Here is a 23,261-nt window from a genome sequence, read left to right on the forward strand (position 1 = left end):
TAATTTTTCCTGGAAATGTTAATATTTTAACATTTGTATCTTGCTTAACAAACAAATTAAAATACCTCTATTCTAGAGCAATATAATCTATAGGGTTTTTTTTTTTTTTTTTTTTTTTGACACAGGGTGTCACTCTGTCACCAAGGTTGGAGTGCAGCGGTGCAATTACAGCTCACTACAGCCTCCACCTCCTAGGCTCAAGCGATCCTCCCACCTCAGCTTCCAAAGGAGCTGGAACTACAGGTGCAAGCCACCATGCCCTGCTTTTTAAAAAAATTTTTAAGAGGTGGGTGTGGATCTCACTGTGTTGCCCAGGCTGGTCTCAAACTCCTAGGCTTCAGCACTTCTCCTGCCTCAGCCTCCCAAAGTGCTGGGGTTACAAACGTGGGCCGCTGTGCCTGGGCCACAGAAGGTTTCTATTCTGATCATCTCCACTCTTCTTTTACAATGCTTTGGATCAGCACTTTAATTTTGCCTCAATTCTATTTCCAAGAGTTAATACTTTTATAGTTATTTCATATTGTCAGTATTTTCGATTTGCCCATCTGTTTACCAATTTTTAATCATCACTCCTTCTTGCATCTTACTTAATTCTGGATTCAACTTACTTATTGAAGTACATACCTTTGTAGCTTTTTCGGTGAGAGTATGTGAATTGTAGGTTTAATTTTTATTTCTCTGAAAACATTTCTCTTTGACTTTCATTCTTTTTTGTTTTTTTTTTTGAGACAGAGTTTCGCTCTTGTTACCCAGGCTGGAGTGCAATGGCGCGATCTCGGCTCACCGCAACCTCCGCCTCCTGGGTTCAGGCAATTCTCCTGCCTCAGCCTCCTAAGTAGCTGGGATTACAGGCACGTGCCACCATGCCCAGCTAATTTTTTGTATTTTTAGTAGAGACGGGGTTTCACCATGTTGACGAGGATGGTCTCGATCTCTTGACCTCGTGATCCACCCGCCTCAGCCTCCCAAAGTGCTGGGATTACAGACTTGAGCCACTGCTCCCGGCCAACTTTCATTCTTCTATGATAGTTTAGTTGCATATAAAATTCTGGATTGCCGGGTGCGGTGGCTCAAGCCTGTAATCCCAGCACTTTGGGAGGCCGAGGCAGGCAGATCATGAAGCCAAGAGATTGAGACCATGGTGAAACCCCACCTCAAAAATAAATAAATAAATAAAATTCTGGATTGATCATAACTTTATCTCAGCAGGACAAATATTCCACTATATTATGACTTCTTTTGTTGCAGTTGAGACATCTGCTTTCAATCTAATTGTCTTTCTTTCCTAGGTAACCTATTGATTTGCTTTTTCCTCTCTGGTTCCTTTTAAATTTTTACTTGATTTGCCATTTGACCATTATGTGTCTTCACATGGATTTTTATTTTTTTAGTTATTTTACCCAGAACCAACTCTGGATTTGGGGCCATTATCTCTTTGAATACCACATCTTCCCCATTCACACACACACACTCTCTCTCTCTCTTTCTCTCTCTCTCTCTCTGTCTCTCACTCATTTCTTCTTCTGGAACTTCTCCTGGGTATATATTTTAGAAGTTCTCATTTGCTTTTCCATTTCTTTGCTTTTCTTCCTTTTATATTTTTCATCTCTTTAACTCTCTGTGCTAGTTTCTGAGAAATTTATTCAGATCTATATTTTAGTTTACTGATTCTCTCTTGAGCAGTGTTTAATATGCTATTAAAGTCCATTAAAATTTTCATTTCAACAAACATATATTTTAATTCTAGAAGTTCTCTATGTCTTCTGTAAATCTGCCTAGATATATAGGGACTTGTGTTTTCAATTATTTCTTTATGTCTAGATCACTTCTTTTATAAGGTTTATCCAATAATTCTATAATCTGAAATTCTTGGGGTTCTAATTTTGCTCCTTGTTGTGTGTGCTAACTCTTGCTCTTCATGGATTACCACTAGTTTTTTAAATTTCAGATTATAAGCTCCTGTTCAGAGTGATTTTTATCTGTGAGATTACATGTTGCTTAGGTTGAAGATGTGGTCCTCCAGAGAGTTTTCATCAGGAACCCCAAGATATTATCAGCTTGGACCACATTTCTTGCCTATTTCTTGAGTTGGGGATTCCCTTTTCATATAGGTAATGTAAATTCAAGATCCAAATTACAAGAAGGCATGCCCATCGTTTCAAGTTCTCAAGAGAATTCATTTCCACACAGAAGACAAAAACAAAATAGACAAATTTCCTTATTGTCTTCCATGACAGTTGATGATAAGAGATTATTTTCTCATCAAACTTTCCTTGAGCTCTTCTGGAGTTCCAGATTTATGATAGTGTCTCAATTCTATCTCCCTACCTTGAGTCATTTCAAAGTCTCCTCTCCTGTCCCTACATGGCCTCTAAAACCAATTCCTATGGTTCCTGGGACTGGTTACCCCTCTCCCCAACCTTCCCAAGAGGATTCAAAGCTTCAGTTTCCATTTATCAGTTTTGGGATTGAGGAATGGGTTGGTTTCTCTTTATTTTCGCCCTCTCTCTCCCCCATAGATTTCCTTTACTTTCCTGTGAACTCAGCTCTATATCCAAAATGAAGCTAGCTATAGATTATTCAGCACTTCCATTTGTTTTGCATTGGGAGGATTGTTTGATCCTCTTGCTTACCATGGTGTCATGAGTGGGTCTTTACAATTATATGTCATAACTGGGTTTTAACTACAATATTTGTCTGAAGAAGAAAATAAAATTTACTCGCATTGGTTCTGGTCCAAACAATATTTCTCTGCCTTCAAAAGAGTTTTGCATCTAGAAGAATATCGAAAGATAGGTACTGGGTTGTGCATTCATCAATTATATGTGAGAGTAGCAACCTGGAAAAATGATTGACTCACCACATTAATCTGGTATAACTAGAACTTTGTTCTTCTGGGTTTTTTAACTCAATATGTAACGTCGAAAATATACATAGTTTTCTGACACGCAGATATTAGCATAACGACCTTTTAAAAATAATACAAACTTTATTGATGAGCAGTTTTTATACAGTACAACTCCCCGTTATGTCACAGATAAATGCTAAAGACTTGCTATCTCATTTTAACCTCACACAACCCAATGCTTAGATGTTGTTCCCATTACACAGTGAGGAAGGAGATCAGAAAATTTAACTAACATATCCAATCACTAAGCTGCCTCAGGTTTGTTCTATTCTTAACTATCCTCCTGAGTAGGCTTGTGCCTTGCCACTATTCAGACGCCTGATGCCAATACCAAAAGGAATAGATACTCTGAACAAAGATTGAAATTGATCTTAATTCGTGTACTGGAAGAAAGACTGTCTTTTTTCTCAAAATGAAGATTTCCTTGCAAACAAAAGCTCTCATTCACTCAACAAATATTCATTGACTGCATAGGTTGAAGATGTGGTCCTCCAGAGACTGCCTGGAGGACTTTGTGCAGACACTCCACTATTATTGTATGCCAGACTTCTGATTATTAAGTTAAAACTTAAATAGATATTACTCACTGGATCACTTAACGCTATACTAAGGAGGGCGAAAAGAAGGAAAAAATGTAATCTAGAATATTCTTCTTAGTATAGCAAGAAACTCAGCTGGAACCTAAATTTGGTTCACCACAGAAATCAGGAATATTTAGGAGCTTGGGAGGTAGATTAGGGGGTCCTTGATGATGTACAGAAATGTCTCTGTAAGGAGCCTCATCCTAAGGAAAGAGATTTATAAGGAACAATTTGGGCACTAGGACAATGGACAAAATAAGAGAAAGAGGCAGGTCTTCAAATTGTCTGGATTTACGATGTAGTTCCAGAGACAAGAGGCTAAAGCAAAGGAGCTAGCAAAACCCATGAGAGTTGAAATGCCAGGTGTCAATTGTGGCAGTTCCTTTCATGGGCAACAGAATCCACTGCTCATGGCTTTTGCAGTAAAGGGAGATTGTGCCTTCGTAGGGCAGGCATCAGTGCTCTCAGCATGGGGCATGGGACTTGAGCAGCTTCAAGACAAGCATCAGTTCTGGCATCATTTTGTTTTGTTTTAATTTTTAGTAATTTTATAATAGAGTCAGGATCTCACTATATTGTCCAGGCTGGAAAGCAGCGGCTATTCACAGGTAAGATACCAGTACTCATCAGCACGGCAGTTTTGACCTGCCCCTTTTCCAACCTGAGACAGTTCACCTCTCCTTAGGCAACTGGTGGTTCCCCTCTCCTGAGAGATCACCATATTGATGCTGAACTTTGTGCAGACACTCCATTGGCATAGCACACTATAGCCCAGAACTCCTGAACTCAAGCCATCCATCCACCTCAGCCTCCCAAGTAGCTGGGACTATAGGTGCACACCACCATGCCAAGCCTGGCCTCATTTTGAATGCCACCAAGAGTGACCCAGCTGCCATCTTGGGCCTTCATACTCGCAGTATGAAGAGACTTTCCCATAGAAGTCTGGAGCAGGAGAGGAGACAAATTTAGGTGCCAGGGGGTGGCCAGTTCGTGGAGCCTTCATGAGATACCTCCTTGAGACTCCCAAGACTACCTGGAAGGAGTTAGACCAGAGTTCCAACAGAGTGCAGGATGTGGAGGCTGAGCTTAGGTATTGGAGTGTAATTTTCTTCAGTTTATATTAAGTAAATTTGCCATTTTGCAGTATGAGAAGATTAAGGAAGTCTCACTTCATGTGCAAAATGTAAAATGTCACCATTTTTTAAATTTCAAATTCTCATAATTCCAAAGTTACATGGCCAAGTGAATTTCATGCTGATTTATTCAATTGTCACATGGCACAGCCTTGTTAGCCATTAAACAGAAATAATGCTCCTATTAGAACATTCACATGAATTGTGTGGGTTTTGAATTACACAAAGTTTATGAGTGTTGTTGCTACTGTTTTAGCCTATTCAACCTCCAGGATGATGTGCCTGGGGTGCCTGGGTTATATAAGCAGCAGAGACAAAAGAGATCAATGCATCACATATAGCCATTCTAATCAATGAGAAAAGTGTACTTTCCTTTCATTCCAATAAATTAATGCCTCATTTGTTGCAACATGGCATTTTCTCAGAAGACTCCTGAAAATAAATTAAGTAGGAGCTGCATTTTTAAGCTAGCTCCAACAGAGATTTATCACCTAAGTAACCATTATACTAATATGGCTGTAATATTTTTATTTTTCAATTCATTGGTGATTACACCAGTCTATTTTTCATCTCTCTATGGGCTTAATTCTGTCTGCCCACTCAGAAGCCTTCCCTGGCCATAAGCAGTTCATGAGCCTTTTGTAAAGAATCTTCTGAAATAAAGAGACTGGGTATGCTATAATGGATCTTTGTTTTTGTTTTTTTATGACAAAGGTAAATGTGGTCATTGAGATGTGCAGACTCTTACAGCAAGTTCTGTTTGTGAAGGAAAGAGAAAGAAAAAAAAAGAAAGGAAAGGAAGAAGAGGAAGAAAGGAAGGAAGGAGGGAGGGAAGGAGGGAGGGAGGAAGGAAGGAGGGAGGGAAGGAGGGAGGGAGGGAGGAAGGAAGGAAGGAAGGAAAGAAGGGAGGAAGGAAGGAAAGAAGGGAGGAAGGAAGGAAGGATTATTTGAGGTTGCAGTGAGCTATGATCAGGCCACTGTACTCCACTCCAGCCTGGGCAAAAGAGCAAAACACTGTCTCAGAAACAAAATTAAAAAAAAGAAGAAGAAACCCAGGTCTTGAAGGATGACCTAGAAGTGAGTTCCCTAGGTTTTTTCTTCTCTTTTTCCTTCCATAGATAGATAGACAGACAGACAGAGAGATAGGAATTTTTATATCTATAGATAGATGAATTTATTTTCTTCTATATATATAGCTCAAGCTCTGGGGTAACCTGCAATCCAGAATTGAGAGAGGGCACAAAGGTAGCTGTAGAGAAAGCCTCTCTCTTCAGTCACTGGGCCAGAGGTGGGCTTCTGCAGGCTGTTGCCCTTGGAACTTTCCCTGTCCTATGCCAGGCAAGGACCAGCAATGAAACAACAGCAGGAAATCTCCAAATTTCTGAACAGAATTGCCTTTCTTGGGATTATAGAACCAAATCAAATAAAAACATTATTGGGCTGGGCACAGTGGCTCACACCGGTAATCCCAGCACTTTGGGAGGCTGAGGCAGGAGAATCACAGGGTCAAGAGATTGAGACCATCCTGGCCTGGTGAAACCCTGTCTCTACTAAAAATACAAAAATTAGCTGGACATGGTGGCGCACACCTGTAATCCCAGCTACTTGAGAGGCTGAGGTGGAAGTATCGCTTGAACCTGGGAGGCGGAGGTTGCAATGAGCCAAGATTGCGCCACTGCACTCCCGCCTGGAAACAGGGTGAGATTCCGTCTAAAAAATTTAAAAAAAAAAAAAAAAACCACTATGGACAGAAAATGCCATTAAGTCCTTGAGTTCTAAGAAGGCTCTTGGAAAATTAATAACAAGAAAGAAAAGGAAAAATTCTTCGGGCTGAAGATAAGGATCAATCGTGGAAATGTAAAAGAAAAGAATATGACTCATGAATTTCAGATACAGGATGAAAATGGATATTTAACAATTATACAAAAGATAGAATTAGGCATTTGCTGCATATGATGCTGAAAACAGAATCCCAAGTCAGCTAAAGCACACTTCTGCCTATTTCTTTAGAATGCCTACTTCTTTACCATGGTCCAAGAAAATAATTCACGTACCCAACTACTGCACAATTTCAGGTTCCTTGCACAGAGTCATAAATCAAGCCAGAAGAAATTCCAAAAATGATTTAAACCAATTATCTGTCAGGAAAGAGCAACACTTAACTGACTCAAAAGAAAATTTTAAGGCATTTTGGAGGCACTTCCGCTACCTCCTTTTTTCCCCTTTCTGATGCACAGCCCATCTCAGAGATGCCAGCTGTGGCTCCTTGGTACCTAAGAGGCCAGAGAGAAAGGGGCAGGCACCCCAGCCAGTGTCATGGCCTGGGCAAGTCCTGAATTCTCCCTGTGATCTCTGCTCATACCCAAAGTTGCTCTCTTGAGGTCAGGCTTTGATGTTCACCTGTTCCATTTCTGACCTGTCCCAACTCACCCCTCTATGCAAAAATTATTTCATTCACCACTTCCCATAAGGACCCATTCACTTCAAGAATTTTGTGAGTTTTAATATAATATTTTTAAGGCTTAAGGGCTTGCAGCAGGAGATCACACATGAATGTGCAAGAACCTCTCCCATCTCTTATTCTCTCTTTTTGGAATCCTGTCTCAGTGTCTCCTCTTCATCCTGCATGGATGATCTCCCCACTCCCCAACTCCAGATTTTAATTTATTCATAAAAGTGTCTCTCTCTCTCCCTCTCTCTCTTTCATGCACAGTCATCAAGAACTTCCCAGTCACTACTGCAAGCAGGCAAGACTTCCAAGCAACTATGACACTCTTATAAAGAAGAACTTTGATGTATGAAATAATCTCTCTCTCAGTCCATCTATCTAAGTAGGATCATTTCTGAATTCAGAGTCAATATCCCCTGGTACTGTTCTCACAATCCCTCACTAAAGTCCTTGTAAGTAGTAAGTTACATAAAGCACTACCTGGTTTCTACATGCTGACATTCAGTTTCTACCACTGATAGGTTTTATGTCTTCTTCAGTTTTCTATTGCTTTTATTGCCTATGCTTCAGGTAGGGTTCCCCAAGAAGAAGGCAGTGAGACAGGTATTTGAATGAAAGTAGCTAATTTAGGAGGTGATCCCAGGAAGCTCTGGCAAGGGAGTTAGGAACATGAAACAGAAAACAGAGGAAGCCAATATAGAATGCATTTGTGAGCAATTTATCACTATGGGCAAATGGCAGCTTATTCTAGAGGGGATCTCTGGGAGGTGGTGTCAAACAGGCCTCTCCAGGTTCAAGGAAGCTGAGGTATTTATCCACCAACCCCTCCATCATTGGTTGACTGTATCCCCTAGGGGCCCTCAGGTGGTGCCACTTCTGACCCACTCTGCACAAGAAAGCCCTGTAGCCAGAAAGCCCTCAGGCAGAATTGCAAGTGAATCCAGTAAGAAGCCACTGGCAGTGATGGGCACTGGAAAGTTAAGTGCTTCAGAGTGTGGGTGGTGCACTACTTTCATCTGCTATGATGAATACCCTAGACCTGTTCAGCCTTGACTGTTCTCCCGCACTAGACCCTGATGGGGCTTTTCCCACATAATATCGAACTGGCATAAAAATTAGCTTGCACTCCAATCACCCAGTTTCTTTTATTCTCTGGGAACAATTGTATAAGGATCCTTGTAACCTAGTGAGCATAAGCTGAGAGGGCAAAGAACATACATGTCAGTGAAATATATGTGATACACTGTTTGCTGACATGGTAGATGACATTTAATTCAAATGCTTCTTCCCGCCATTTTGACAACTTGCTTATCCCAATGAACTTTATCACTGTCATTCTGGATTTACAAGAAAATTCCCGTCAATCAGTAAAAGTTAAAAAAAAAATCCATTAGCAGGAAAGGAAATGTCTATAGAAGTGATATTGGATTCAGATACCTTGACCTCAGATAAAGTGAGATTTCCAGTAATGCAGTATGATTTTTTTTGTCATAAAGTTTTGATCTCAAAACACGATTTACTCTTATTTGAGTTTGCATGAATGTTAGATAATGAAATGATTTAAGTAAAATTAAGTAATTGTATAAGTGTCTTTCTCAGCTGGAGCCTTTGTCTTTTTCACTCTGCCATCTCCCATTCATTTGACAAACTACTTCAACATTCCCAACCAATGTCCTGATATTTCAGTAGAAAGCCATGGTGTATACTGGAATGGAGGATGCTTAGGAGGTACAGGTGAAGCACTTTTGTGGCCCCACCCAGTTCAGCTAGGCACATGGCCACCAGGTGAAGGCTACATTTCCCTGCCTCCTGTTCAGCAATGTTGGCCATGTGACTAAGTTCTAGCCAATGAGCTAGAAATGTGATGTCAGCTAGTGATTTTTTGTAATCTACTGATCTTATCTGAGGAACTTTCTTAACAACTAGAGCACATGTTTTGCCCCATCTCTCCGCCACCTTCATCTTCCTACATCCAGCTGATTAACACGTTGATGTGATGACTCTAGCTTTATTTGGACCATTAGGATGAGGTCCACTGCATTGCTTCACCAGATATGACTTCATATAATGACAAATGTGAGAGAATGACATTCTTCTTCATTGGATGGAAATATTGTATTATTTCAGTATGAAAAATCTAGATTGGAAAAAATAGGCCCACGAGCATAACTAGCAGGACACTGGTTGTTCCCTAAATGACTTAAAACAGGGGTCTCTCACTCTCTGTTTATACATCATTTTATAATCCTCAGCCAAATATTCTTGTGATTTTGTTTCACATATTGCTTAAAAAAAAAAAAAAAAAAAAAACAGATCCTCCTAGACCCTTAGCAATTTCCAGAAAACGACGTTCTTAACCTTGGCCCACATTAGAATCACAGGTAAGCTTTAAAAAAGACCCATGCCCAGAGTGAATCCCAGACTACCAATTGGTGTTACTCTGTGTAAGAACCTCCTGAGGCATGGGTTGAGTTACTAGCATTTTTCATATCACTCCAGGTGATTCTAAGGTGTAGCCTGGGGTGTGACTCCCTGCCACAAAGAAGCCCCACACCACCGGTGTGGCTAGAGCAGATATCTTGCTTGAATTAATATACTAGACTAAAAGTTAATTATGCCATCCCTTCCCCCCAAACAGATCATATTCAGATTTTCCTATCACATTCTCCTACTTGCTTCATTTTAAAGTAAAGTATTGTCACAGCCTGATGCCCCTCATCAAAAAAAAAAAAAAAAATGTGAACAGCAGGTGTTGCAGCAAAGGAAAAGTTAAATAATCTCAGGGCTGGCCAAGTCAGAAGAACAGGAAGAAATTTCTCAAGCCCATCTCCCCAAGAATTCAGAGGCTAGGGTTGTTTAAGGGCACTTTGGTGGGCAGGGGGATGGGAACTGGAACAATTGATTGGCTGGGGATGAAATCAAGGGGTGGTCTAAAATTCTTTGAGAATGTGAGTCAGTTCCCAGGAGTGAGGGTGTTCTCAGGACCAGGTGGTGTCTCTTGGTCTACCAAAATGCAAAATCTGAAAAATATCTCAAAGACCAGTTCTTTAAGTTCCACAATAATGATGTTATCTATAGGAATAGCTGGGGAAGTTACAAATCTTGTGACCCTGGTTACGTGACTCTGGGGCAGTAAGCAACTTACAGGAAAACACATTAAGCGATAGCAGGTCATTGTTCAACTGTGCCTATTCTTTATCAAAGTCCAAGCCCCTACCATAATTTTAACTTTGCCTTATTAATGCAGCTTCAATCCCCGGACAAGGAGAAAGGTCAGTTTCCCTTGCTTCAAAGTTCAACTATCCACTAAATTCCCCTCGTAGTTATCTTGGCCTCTATACTAAAATAAGCAAAACAAAAACATAAACAAACAAACAAAAAACAATTTAGCCTGTGAGGTTAGAAGCAAGATGGAGTCAGTCATGTTAGATTTACCTCATTATTTATAGTTCTGCAAAGGCAGTTTTAGTATTGAGGAAAGAATGTTTTCCCAAAATAGTTCCCTTTCATGGTTTTGCAGTTTCTGGTTTAGCTCCCATCTTCTCCAGATAAAACTGGATTTGTCCTTAGCAGGACAGAGGAGAGGTTAAAACAGTCAAGGAGCACTGATTCTCGGTCCTGAGTGGAGATCGAGAGAACAAATCAACGCTCTCCTTCCTTTCTGCTAACCCTAACCTCCTCCATCTCCATGCATCCTCTGTCCCAGGTAAGGGTATCAGCTTTCTGGTGCTCCTAGAACCATTTCTGTAAGAAAATCCAGGTTATAAACAGGGGCTGCATCCCAAAATCTCACTAAAACAAGAAAGGAAAATAGATGTTAACATTGGTAATGTCTTGAGCCTTCTCACTCACTGGGATTCTTGCTGTTCGAGAGTACTCTCTCTCTTCTCTAAGCAACAAGGTGGTGGTGGTTGTGCTACTGTACCCCAGACCTTAAATTCTTTGGTGCTTATGTAGGTAGAAATTTGCACCAGGCCAAGGAGATTTTCCCAGACAAGGTTTGATAGGCTTCTGGCTCCAGCCCACAAGCGAGCAGCATACAGGAAAGGGATCCCAGGGGAATCAGCTTTTGTCATTTTAAGGAACTTGAGGTAGGAAAAGGGACATTTAGGTGGGGTCCAAGCGTGTTTAGGTGGTATATTAGTCTGTTCTCATGCTGCTAATAAAGACATACCCAAGACTGGGTAATTTATAAAGGAAAGAGGTTTAATGGGCTCACAGTTCCACATGGCTGGGGAGGCCTACAATCATGGTGGAAGGCGGAGGAAAAGCAAGGACACATCTTACATGGCAGCGGGCAAGAGAGTTTGTGCAGGGGAACTCCCATTTATAAAACCAACAGATCTCATGAGACTTATTTACTGCCACAAGAACAGTATGGGGGAAACTGCCCCCATGATTCAATTATCTCCACCTGGCCTTGCCCTTGACACGTGGGGATTACTATAATTCAAGCTGAGATTTGGGTAGGGACACAGCCAAACCATATCAGGTGGGGTCTTTTCTGTGCTTGCACAGTGGTATGCCAGGCTCTAACATGCATTGCATGACCAGAAAATGGTGACCTTACTATGCAAAAAGGATGGTACTGCAATTTATTTTTAAATAAATTGTGCTGGAATAGTTTTCCATCTGAAAAGTTATATCTCTATCTCACATTATATTTTTTAAAATTCCAAATGAGGATTACTGTTTTGTGTGTAAAAATCTCAAAAATATCAGAATAAAAGAGGCAGATAAGACCCACCTTGGGCAGAGAGTTAAGTATAACAGTAAAAGCGTAATGAAGAAAAAGTTGATGAAAGGTCAGCACTGGAGTCCATCTTGTCTTCAGGCAGCTGAATTTGGTCAGGGCCTTATTGCCAGAGTCTTGCTTCAGCAACCTCAGAAAGCATCACTCAAAGAGATAAATGGTTAGGTTCTTCCTTTTATACTTAGGAATTCAGCTTGGTCAGCTAAATTAGGAGAGGTGTCCCTTCCTGCTACATGACTTGGATCAGTTTGTTAAGGGAGGCAAAAAGGCAGCAGAGGAATATGTTGAGACATTTGAGGCCACTGGGACCTGGGTTACCAGGCCACCTGTCTGCCAGGACTGAGTTTCTTCCCCATACCACCTCAGTTGGGGTAGAGGAGGATGTTAGAAGTTTTATTGTCGAGTAATTCTGGATGGACTTGTAATTCTGATTCACTCAGAAAATATGAAGATAATCTGATTCAAATCTCAAACCTGTTCTGCCATTGCTTTGCTGTACGATGAAATCAAAACCTCAAAAGGGGCATTGATATAAGAGACAATAGTGTATAGCCAATTCCAAAGTTACACTGAATATCTGTTAAATTATACAAAATTGTGCTGGATGCAGTGGTACACCCCATGTTCCAGCTACCTGGGAGGATTGCTTGAGCCCAGAAGTTCCTCCTGGGTAACACAGTGAGATACCATTGCTAAAAAAAATTTTTTTAATAAAAATTATATAAAATTGATTAACCTACTTTTAATACTTTTTCTTCTCTTCAATTAGTCTTGAATCAGAGGCTTTCAGTAATCACAGAGCAAGATGAATTTCCATATTTAAAATGTTACACTTGAAAAGTTAGAAATGTTTAGAATATTAAGTGATTAATTAAATGAGCACTATTTGCTTGTTCAATTACATCGTGTTAAGTGAATATTACCTTCAGATATTCAAATAAAAGATATAAAATGCTGAACATAAGCGCAGTCAAGTTTTGGTTACCTATACTCATGGAAAAGAAAAGGTGACCCAAATAATGGAAAATCAGAATATATTTCTGGAAGGAAAGACAAGTGTCAATTCTTCCAAACCTAATATATAAAAGCCATTCAAAACAGCACAAAGATGAGAATTCTTTAATGCCTGAAATGATTTTCAAGTTCATATGAAAGAAATATAAGAAAACAAAGCCAAAGAAAAATAGCAAGGGGATAATATACCTTTCCAGATTTAACACTTACTGTAAAACTTATTGTATAGTATCTGCATAGGAAGAGACAAATACATGGCAGAACAAAGAATGAGGAATTTAGAAACAGATTCAAGTACATATGGAAACTTACTATGCAAAAAGGATGGTATTGCAATTTATTTTTAAATAAATTGTGCTAGTATAAATAGTTTTCCATCTGAAAGGTTATATCTCTATCTCACATTATATTTTTTAAAATTCCAAATGAGGATTACTGTTTTGTGTGTAAAAATCTCAAAAATATTAGAATAAAAGAGAATCAATGGATAACCTTAGAATGTGACCACACTTCCTAAGCAAGACTTTAGTCCCAGTAAATGCTACCATTGCATCTCACCTGGATTACAGAAATAAACTCTGAACTGGCCTGCCTGCATCTACTTGCATTCCTCTATAAAAGATTCCCCACACAGGTGATCTTTAGAAAACCCTGTGCAACTGGACACAGCTAGATCTCCTGTAGCTATGTTCTCCTTTCCATCCTTAAAGTTGTATATTTGTGCCTTTTCTCTTTTTTTATTTTCTTGAACTTTTGGTCTTTGTTGAGTTTTTAAAAATTTTATCTTTGTTTTCTATTTTGTTTTTATTATTGCTTTCTATATACTTTTACACCCAAATAAACTGTTCTATCATAAAAACACATGCACATGTATTTTCATTGCAGTACTATTCACAATAGTAAAGACATGGAATCAACCTAAATGCCCATCAATGGTAGAAAATGTGGTACATATACACCATGGAATACTATGCAGCCATAAAAAAGAGCGAGGTCATGTCCTTTGCAGGAACATGGATGGAGCTGGAGGCCATTGTCCTTAGTAAACCAACGCAAGAACAGAAAACCAAATACTACATGTTCTCACTTGTAAGTGGGAGCTAAATGATGAGCATATACAGACGCATAGAGGGGACAACACACACTGGGCCCTACTGGAGGATGAAGGGTGGAAGGAGGTAGGGGATCAGGAAAAATAACTACTGGTTACTGAACTTAATACCTGAGTGATGAAATACTCTGTATAACAAACCCGTATGACATGAGTTTACCTATGTAACAAATCTGCACATGTGCCCCCAAATTTAAAATTAAAATTAATAATAATAATAAGTTTTACTGCTATATTTGGATGCTTGATTCAAGTTTTTAAGATTTTCTTTCTTTCCAGTGTAAGCATTTAAGACTGAAAATTTTCCTTACAGTACTGTTTAACCTGCTTCCTGCAAGTTTTGACATGAAGTATTGTCATCATTAAGTTGTATTTCCATCATAATTTCTTTTTTACCCATGATTATTTAGACACACTTTAGTTAATTTCCAAACATATGGCATTTTCATGACAGTTCTTACTGAAGTGCCACATAAATACTGAAAAATACAGAAATCATAGGTATACACCTCAAGAATTGCCACAAAATGAATTTATCCGATGTACTCACTCTCAGAGCAAGATAAGGAATGTTATTAGTGCCAGGTGGCCCCAGCATGTCCACTCCAAATCATCACCTTCCTCAAAGGTAACCAATTATTCTTACTCCTATTGCCATCAGTTAGTTTTGTTTATATCTGGTGTCTTTCAATTTTCATCAAATTTGTGAGATTCATCTATTTTGTTGCATGGATATACAACTCTTGATGGACATTTGGGCTGCTTTTAATGTTAGATTATTATTAATAGTGCTGTTATTAACATTTTGTAGGCATTTTTGCTGGGTATATACTGAGGAATGGAATTGCGTGTTTTAGCTATGCTTAGGTTCAGTTTTAGTAGATACTACCAATTTTCCAGTATGGATGTACCAATTTAAATCATTTTACCACCAGCAGAGAGTAAGAGTTTCTGGTGCTCTACATCATTGTGAACACTTAGCATCGTCAATTTTTCCAGTGCGAGGATTTGGGGAATATGTAGTGCCTTGCATTTCCCTGATGAACTAGTGAGCTGAGCACCTTTTTTATGTGTTTTGGCAACTTAGATTCTCTTTTATGAAGTGCCTGTTCAAATCTTTAACATACTTTTTTCGAGATAGGGTCTCACTCTGTCATCCAGGCTGAAGTGCAGTGGCATGATCACAGCTCACTGTAGCCTCAGCCTTCCAGGCTCAAGCGATCCTCCTACCCCAGCCTGCTAAGTAGCTGCGACCTCAGGTGTATTCCCCCAGGCCCAGCTAATTTTGTTTTCTTGCGGAGACAAAGACCTACTGTGTTGCCCAGGCTGGTCTTAAACTCCTGGGCTCAAGTGATCCTTTCACGGTGGCCTCCCAAAGTGCTGAGATTACAGGAATGAGTCATGTCCAGCCATTGCACATTGTTAAAAATTGAGATGTCTGTATTTTCCTGGCTGACTTGGGGTTTCTAAGAAACTCTGAATATCAATCCTTTGTTCAATATATATATTGAAAATATTTTCTCGTATTATGTGCCTTGCCTTTTTATTTTCTTAATGACTGGCTTTCTGTGCAGTAAGCAACGAGACCTAGAATGAAACCCTTGCATTTTGGTAACATTAGGTTTGTGTTTTCATGATCAAGCGTTTTTAGTTTTAATGCAGTCTAATCAATCAGTTTAGTAGTGGGAGTGAAAACTGCAACAAGTTTAGAATATAATATAGCATTATCTCTGAAAAGTTGAAGATAAGTTCTGTCATCAGGCTTTTTTTCTACCAGAAAAACTATCCATCCTAGAAAAACACATGCATGTATATGCAAGGAAATTGTATAACAGTACTATAAAAAGGTAGAAACCACAAATGTCCATTGACAGCAAAATAGAAAAATAAATTATAGCATATACATATAATGGAAGAAAATACAGCTGCAAAAATAATAATAACATACATCAACTTGGATGAATCTCAAAATTACACTGTTAAATATAAAAATTGATTCTCAGCAATCTATATGCAGTTCAAAATGATATAAATATCAAAATCATATAAAATTTGACAATACTTTGAGAATACATATTTATGCAGAAATATGATAATGAAATTATTATTTCAAAAGAGCAATTAAAATTTTTAAAATAACAATTACCCTTGGTGGAAAAAAAAGTGCAATTGGGAATGTGCTCACAGCAACCCTGAGAAGCTTTGGTAGTATTCCAACAGGATGAAGGGGTAAACAGGTGTTTCTTTCATTACTTTTTTTGTATTATATAACTGTTACATCTATTCTATGTAAGACTGTTTAATAACAAAAGGTTCTTTAATGTTATGCAGCCATGAAAGTGATATTGGAAGAGTCTGAAATATCACGAATACTATGAAGATCTCCATATATCCTTATGTATGCATAGCATATCTCTGAAAGAATATAAGAAAGTGATAACAATAGTTGTTATAAAACCTAATTATCTGGAAAGGTTCCATTTGTACCCTCTAGATCCACTTTTCATTCTTCTCTATCCTAGGGTATGTCCCAGCTTCTTCAAAAGCTACATCAACTGGCTCTCTTGGCCTATAATCTCCAGGTGAGTTCAGCCAATTACAGGCACCAGGGAGAAGAATGAGATCTAGGCATTTATTACCCTAGCTCCCTCCTCTACCTGCATTGTCTAGATGTCCCCTTTAGAAAGGCCACAGCACCTATGTATCAGTCATGGTTCTCCAGAAAACAGAACCAATAGAATATATGGACAGAGAGATTTCTTGTAAAGAATTGGCTGACATGAATACAGAGGCCGAGAATTCCCAAGATCTGCAGGCAGCAAGCTGGAGATCCAGGAAAGCCAATGTATAGTTTCAGTCTGCCTCTGAAGGCCAGAGAACAAGGAGAGCCAATAGTATAAATTCCAACTTGAAAGGCCACAGTCTTGAGATCCAAGAAGAGCCTATGTTTCAGTACAAATGCAAAGGCCAGAAAAGACTAGTGTCCCAACTCATGCAGTCAAGCAGGAGGACTACCCTCTTACCCAGTGTTTTTGTTCTCTTTGGATCTTTCATTAATTAGATGAGGTCCACCCACATTAGGGAGGGATTCTGCTTCACTCAGTCTACCAGTACAAATGTTCATCTCATCCAGACAACACATTCTCACAAATGCACCAAGAATAATGTTTGGCCAAATGTCTTGGCACCCTGTGATCCAGTCACCTTTTCCTGTAGCTACAGCTACTCTCTCTGGGTCCTAGTAACCACTCCTTCCCCTTGCCCATACAAGTCTAGAATGTTACTTCACTTTACCTTGTTTTCCTGAACCCATATCATTATAAACAGTTTCTTAGGTAATCATTTTCTATTATCCTGTTTGAGAATGACACCTGTTTCCTGCTGACCCTGATTGATACTCTTATTTTTAAATATTATTAGTGATACTTAAAATGTCTAAAGTATAATAAGTTCTATGAGCTTATGGGTGAAAAACTTTTTCAAATACAATGCAATCATACGACATTCACATGATCAGAAGGTCTTCAATGCTCTCTCTCTCTCTCTCCCGCCCCATCCTCATTCTTTCTCCCTGGCTCTCCTGTCAGAACTTCCAAGTGAAACCACAGCAGGGAACCGGAGGACACCTCAAATGCTAATAACCTCAACAACACTTAATGTCCATGGTATCTGGCCCAAGATCTTTGAACTATGGTCTGGCCTCATCATCTCCTCCAGGACACAGCTGGCCACAGGCAATCCAACACAACGTTTAAAATTCAAAATGTGAAACTCAGAATAATGAAGCCATCTGGTCCATATTATGTTGTCCAACAATTATAAGTAATGTGAGCTATAAATACAATAAGCAAAAGGAAGCAAACAAGAGACCATTAATCAATACAATTTGCACAAGATATGATGACTCAAGTGTATTTACACAAACACAGAAATTCCTTTTTCAGGAGAATCTTTACAAATGGTGAACCAAAACAAGCTGAAACTGAAAAACAGGACCTGCCAATGCTCGTTGGTCATAGAACTTCTCTGAAGCAATAAAAACCTGCCTGGAATTTCACGCAGAGAACCTTGATTGACATTTAATAACACAGAGTTACATATGAAAGCAAATAGGGCCAGTCTTCATTCAGAACCCAGAGTAACTTCACGAGGGTTACATCATAAGGACACTTTAGTGGAGAGGACCCTAAGAAACCAGTAACATTTGTCATTAGCCCCACTCATGAAACTTACAGGAGCTCGGGTGGGAAAATTAACAACCAAAATGGCTTCACTCTAGATCTGTACAGCCAACAGTCTCCTCATCTCTCTGATTATCCCAGACTCACCTCATTCTCAATAGATCTCACACTGGACAAATGCTCCTCTCTTCCCAATCCAGAACTTTTCTTGTATCCTAGGCTGCTAACATGAGCAACTGAATGGATAACGATGCAGTCTATTGAGAAAGGAAACACATTTAAACCACATGGTTGATTTCTCAGAAGAAGGGGGAGTATAGTCGAATGGATTATGTTGTTCTCAACTCTTCCTTCCCCTCCTTTTCCAGGGTTTGCTGTGGGCCAAGAATAAATCCCAACCCTCATTTATTTGGGGCGTGGTCCTGTGATTTGCTTTAGCCGCAAATTAAAGCTTTAGCTTTAATTGTGCTTGTGAGGTTTGGCTTAGCCTCTTTTCTGAATTTCTGCTATTTGCCACAAGAACATGCCATGGGTAGCCACTGATGATATATGGAACAGACCAGAAACCAACCTGCAGCCAGAAGCCACAAGCTGCAAAGCTGAAACCACCTACAGACCCATAAGTGAGAAATAAATGTTTGCTTTTGTAAGCCGTTGAGATTTGGAAGGTTAGTTGTTATGTAACTTAGCACAGCAGAAACCTGACTAATATTAATTCCCTGCTCTGGGAAAACAAAACAATAAATATATACCACAGTCTATCCTTGGTAGTTGAGCATACACACACACACACACACACACACACACACACACCTTTATTCCCATGCACACATTTTTAAACTGCTACCACCTAATGCAATACAGCTATCACACATACAGCCAAAAATGAACTGACTCCCTCTCCATTAAAGACAATCCAAATTCACAGCCAGTCTCCCATTCAGCTCCCAAGTAAAGGATCTCTTGGTGATGTCCATGTCTCAGGCAAGATGAAATGAGTCTTCTCATGATCTTGCAATATATGGGCTGAATGTTACCCCAATATACAGTGTGAGGACTGGGAACCAAAATGTTCAGTAAAAGGAAAAGCAAGGAACATGACCTTCCTGGACCATTTTCTGTAAATGTCCACTTGTTACTTACTTCCCTTGCCATGGAGAAAGGTTCAACCCACCTGAGAGAGTAGATTCCCCTGCTGGGCACTATATCACCTTAGCAGCCCACTTTCTAAGACAGCATGAATGACAGGCCCTTGACATGTGCGATCATTGGCCAGGGCATATACTTTCCTTAATAAAACCATAGCCAGGCATGGTGGTTCACACCTGTAGTCCCAGATACCTGGGAGGCTAAGGCTGGAGGATTGCTTGAGCTCAGGAGTTTGAGACCACCTGGACAACATAGTGAGACTTCATATCTAGAAGAAAAAAATCTTAATGAAACCATACATCAGTCTCATTCTCTGCTGTCAGATGGACCATCTTGAGCCAAAGCTTAGTGCTCCCTCTTGAAGCACTTCAAGAAAGGCAGAAAGACATAGGCTAGGCTGGGAAAAATCCTTCTGTTTTTACATGAAGGTATACAGTTTCAGGAGGAAACAAGCCATAGACTGATCCACAGTTTTTCTGCCCTTTGTTATTATAGCAAAATGGGAGCTCTGCCATTTGCCACAACTCATTTCATATTCTAGAGTCTGTTGCTTGCAAAATCCCTCTACTAGGTACAAATATCTGACTTAATAGACATTTTCTTTTTGTTGCTGGAAAATAAAAACCAAAGCTAAAAATAAGCACAAAAGAAAGGCAGAGGCAGCAGAGAGATTCATTGGAAGGACACTGAGGAAGCTCACACACTCCAAGGGAAGTGAACAATCAAGCTGCGGAAGACAGACACGGCCTCAGCAACCACAGTCCATGCACCTTTTGCCCAGGGCTGTATGATCAACAAGGTCACAGGGAGTGCCCAATCTAAACATGCCTCCTCAAGCTGTGAATTCACAATGTAGTTGGATTAGATGATCTGGCAGAGTCTGACCTGCACGACGTGTGCACTCATCCTCTGAAATAGAAGCAAGAACCACACCATGTTCATCCTTTATTTTTCAGACAGATTTTAATCTTTTAAGCCAGTTAAAAGAAATTTAAGAGACAGATCAACCAAATGCAAGAGAAAACCTAGAATAGATCCCGGTTCAAAAAGCCAACTGTAAAAAAATACATATCTATGAGACAGGAAAGTGTGAACACTGATTGGCTCTTCAATTATTTTAAGGAATCACTAGGCATTTAAAAATATATAGTAAGAGTATGGTGGTTATATTTATTCCCTAGAGATACATATTGAAATATTTACAGATGGAATGATGTCTAGGATTTCCTACACATAATCCAGGTAGCAGTAGAAGCAGGTGAGGGTACAGATCAGTCAGTGATTCTCAAAGTGTAGGCATCTCCTGGGGACTTGTGAGAAATGCAAATTCTCAGGCCCCAACCCAGATCCATAAAATCAGAAAATCTGAGGGTGGGGCCCTGCAATCTCTATTTTAACAGAACCTCCAGATAATTCTGATGCACACTCAACTTTGAGAAACATCTGCATATATAAAACAAGAATGGCTGAGTTGAGGTTTCATTGTACATTGATTTTATTTTTGTGTAATGTAAAGTTTCCACAGTAATAAGGTTTGTTACTTTAAAAAAAACTAGCACTATAGCTGAGAAAGATCGGTTACTTTTTAAGATGGGTTTTAACTTTATATTTTCATCATTTTATTATCACTTTAGATTATTTCCTTGTTGAAAAAACACAGGTTCACTATGGAAATTTTGAAGAAAAATAAATTAATCTTACTCTGCAACTATAAACACTAATGACATTTTCTTTTACATCAGTCCTGCCTTTGTTTTATGCAAATATATTTGGGCTAATACTATACATTACTGTGACTTAATCTTTTTGTTTGCCTTAATATCATAGATATTTTCTACAACTTATTTGTTTTCTTTTCTCTTTTTTGTCATTTTTTGCCAATTATATTGTCTAGAAAACCAATATCTATTATACATATTTCTATTTGTAGTCTCAGGATCTAGCAATTATAAATACTTTATAAAGTTAAAACTCCTAGTTCAATTCTTCCCTCTCAAAAGAACTTTATGCTAAGAATCCAATCACAAAGACCACATATGGTATATTTTCATTTATTGAAGTATCCAGAATAGAAAAATCTATTATAGAGACAGAAAACAGCTGCCTAGAACTAGGAGGACTGGGGCAAATGGGGAGTGACTACTAATGGGTATGGTGTTTCTTTGGGGGCTGATGAAAATGTTTTGGTTTTGTTTTTGCTTTTGTTTGTGTTTTCATAGACAGGATCTATGTTGCCCAGGTTTGTCTTGAACTCCTGGGATCAAGCAATCCTCCCACCTTGACCTCCCAAAGTGTTGAGATTACAGGTGTGAGCCACTGCGCCTGGCCAAAAATGTTCTTAAATTGATTGTGGTGACGGTTGCACAACATTCTTAACATACTAAAAACTAATGCTTTTTAAGTGGGTGAATTGTATGGTATGTGAAGTATATCTCAATAAGACTATTAAGTACATATATATATATATATACATTTTAAAGTCTGGAAGTCAAAGAGGAAAAAAACAAAGGTTAAGAGGAAGCAGTGCACAAAGGTAGAAATCAGAATGGCTAACATCACCAGCAATCAGAAATGTCGATTAAAACAACACTGATATACCACTTTGCACCCATTAGGTGGGCAAAAACTAGGAAGGTGGATAATGCTTGTCAAATACATGGGGACCTGGGACCCTGCTCACATAGACAGGCTGGTGCAACCACTTTCCAGAAAAGCAACTGGCTGGTCTTGGCTAAATTAAATGTGCCTATTTCCATGGCCCAGCAACTCCACTGCGGGATATGTGTATCCCAAAGAAACTCACACATAGCTCCGTTAGGGCATGTGTTCAAGGATAGTCTTTGTTTGTGGTAGCAGGAAGGTGGAAGCAGCTCACAAAACACATAAGTAAAAGGTGATGGGTCTAGACTAAAGAATGCTATGCAGCACCCCAAAGCAATGAGCTAAAAGTACACATAGAAATGGGGTAGACTTAAAATGTGTGTTGAATGATAATAGTAAAGCATATAATAAGAATCAGTGCCATTTCGTTAAATAGAACATAAATATGTGCACAAAACAACACTGTCAATATTTCAGGGACATATATCTTTTCAAGAACATGGTGAGGGCCAGGCACAGTGGCTCACATCTGTAATCCAAACACTTTGGGATGCCAAGGAAGGAGAATTACTTGAAGCCAGGAGTTTGAGACCAGCCTAGGCAACAGTGAGAACTTGTCTCTACAAAAAATTTAAAAACTGGCCCAGCATGGTGGTGCACACCTGGAGTCCCAACTACTTGGGAGGCTGAGGTCGGAGGATCACTTAAGCCTAGGAGTTCAAGGCTGCAGTGAGCTGTTAGACCATTGCACTAGAGCCTGGGTGACAAAGCAAGACTGTCTCAAAAAAAAAAAAAGAAAAAGAGCATGGGGCCAGGCGTGGTGGCTCACCCCTGTAATCCCAGCACTTTGGAGGCCGAGGCGGGTGGATCACCTGAGGTCAGGAGTTTGAGACCAGTCTGGCCAACGTGGTGAAATCCTGTCTCTACTAAAAATACACAAAATTGGCCAGGCATGGTGGTGTGTGCCTGCAGTCTCAGCTACTCAGGAGGCTGAGACAGGAGAATTGCTTGAACCCAGAAGGTGGAGGCTGCAGTGAGCCGAGATCGCGCCACTGCACTCCAGCCTGGGTGACAGAGCGAGATTCCACCTTAAAAAAAAAAAAAAAAAAAAAGGAGCCTGGTAGGGGAGTGGGGAGAATACAGAAAGAAAAACAGGAGGCTTACACTGACCACAGAGGATAGTGAGCTGTGAATGCAAATGCATGATGAACCAAGTTCTCTGTGTCAGAGACATTTTTTTTAATTAAATAAATAACACAAGTTAAATATTTCACTGAACTTATTCTGGATGATTCTTAAAAAAAAGAAATTTAGACAAGCAAAAAAAAATTCACTCATGTTCCCCAACACTCAAAGATAACCATTGTTAATATTCCTAATG

At 39.4% G+C, this 23,261-nt stretch overlaps 1 protein-coding gene across 6 annotated transcripts in view; it reads right to left on the reverse strand.

Annotated features, from left to right (window-relative positions):
- CTPS2 (CTP synthase 2) overlaps nt 1-23,261 on the reverse strand; it is a 222,903-nt gene that overhangs the window by 68,447 nt on the left and 131,195 nt on the right. The window contains exon 17 of one of the 6 annotated variants that reach the window (XM_032285987.1): nt 15,994-18,387. The exons of the other annotated variants lie outside the window; for them this stretch is intronic. Coding sequence (XP_032141878.1) covers nt 18,354-18,387 — 34 coding nt within the window. The 3' untranslated portion in view covers nt 15,994-18,353. Of the gene's footprint in view, nt 1-15,993; nt 18,388-23,261 lie in introns of those variants that run through there. 6 annotated transcript variants of the gene reach the window in all.

The sequence above is a fragment of the Sapajus apella genome, unplaced genomic scaffold (assembly GCF_009761245.1).
Source record: "Sapajus apella isolate SASKATOON/1434 unplaced genomic scaffold, GSC_monkey_1.0 scaffold17, whole genome shotgun sequence".
Classification (NCBI taxonomy): Eukaryota; Metazoa; Chordata; class Mammalia; order Primates; family Cebidae; genus Sapajus; species Sapajus apella.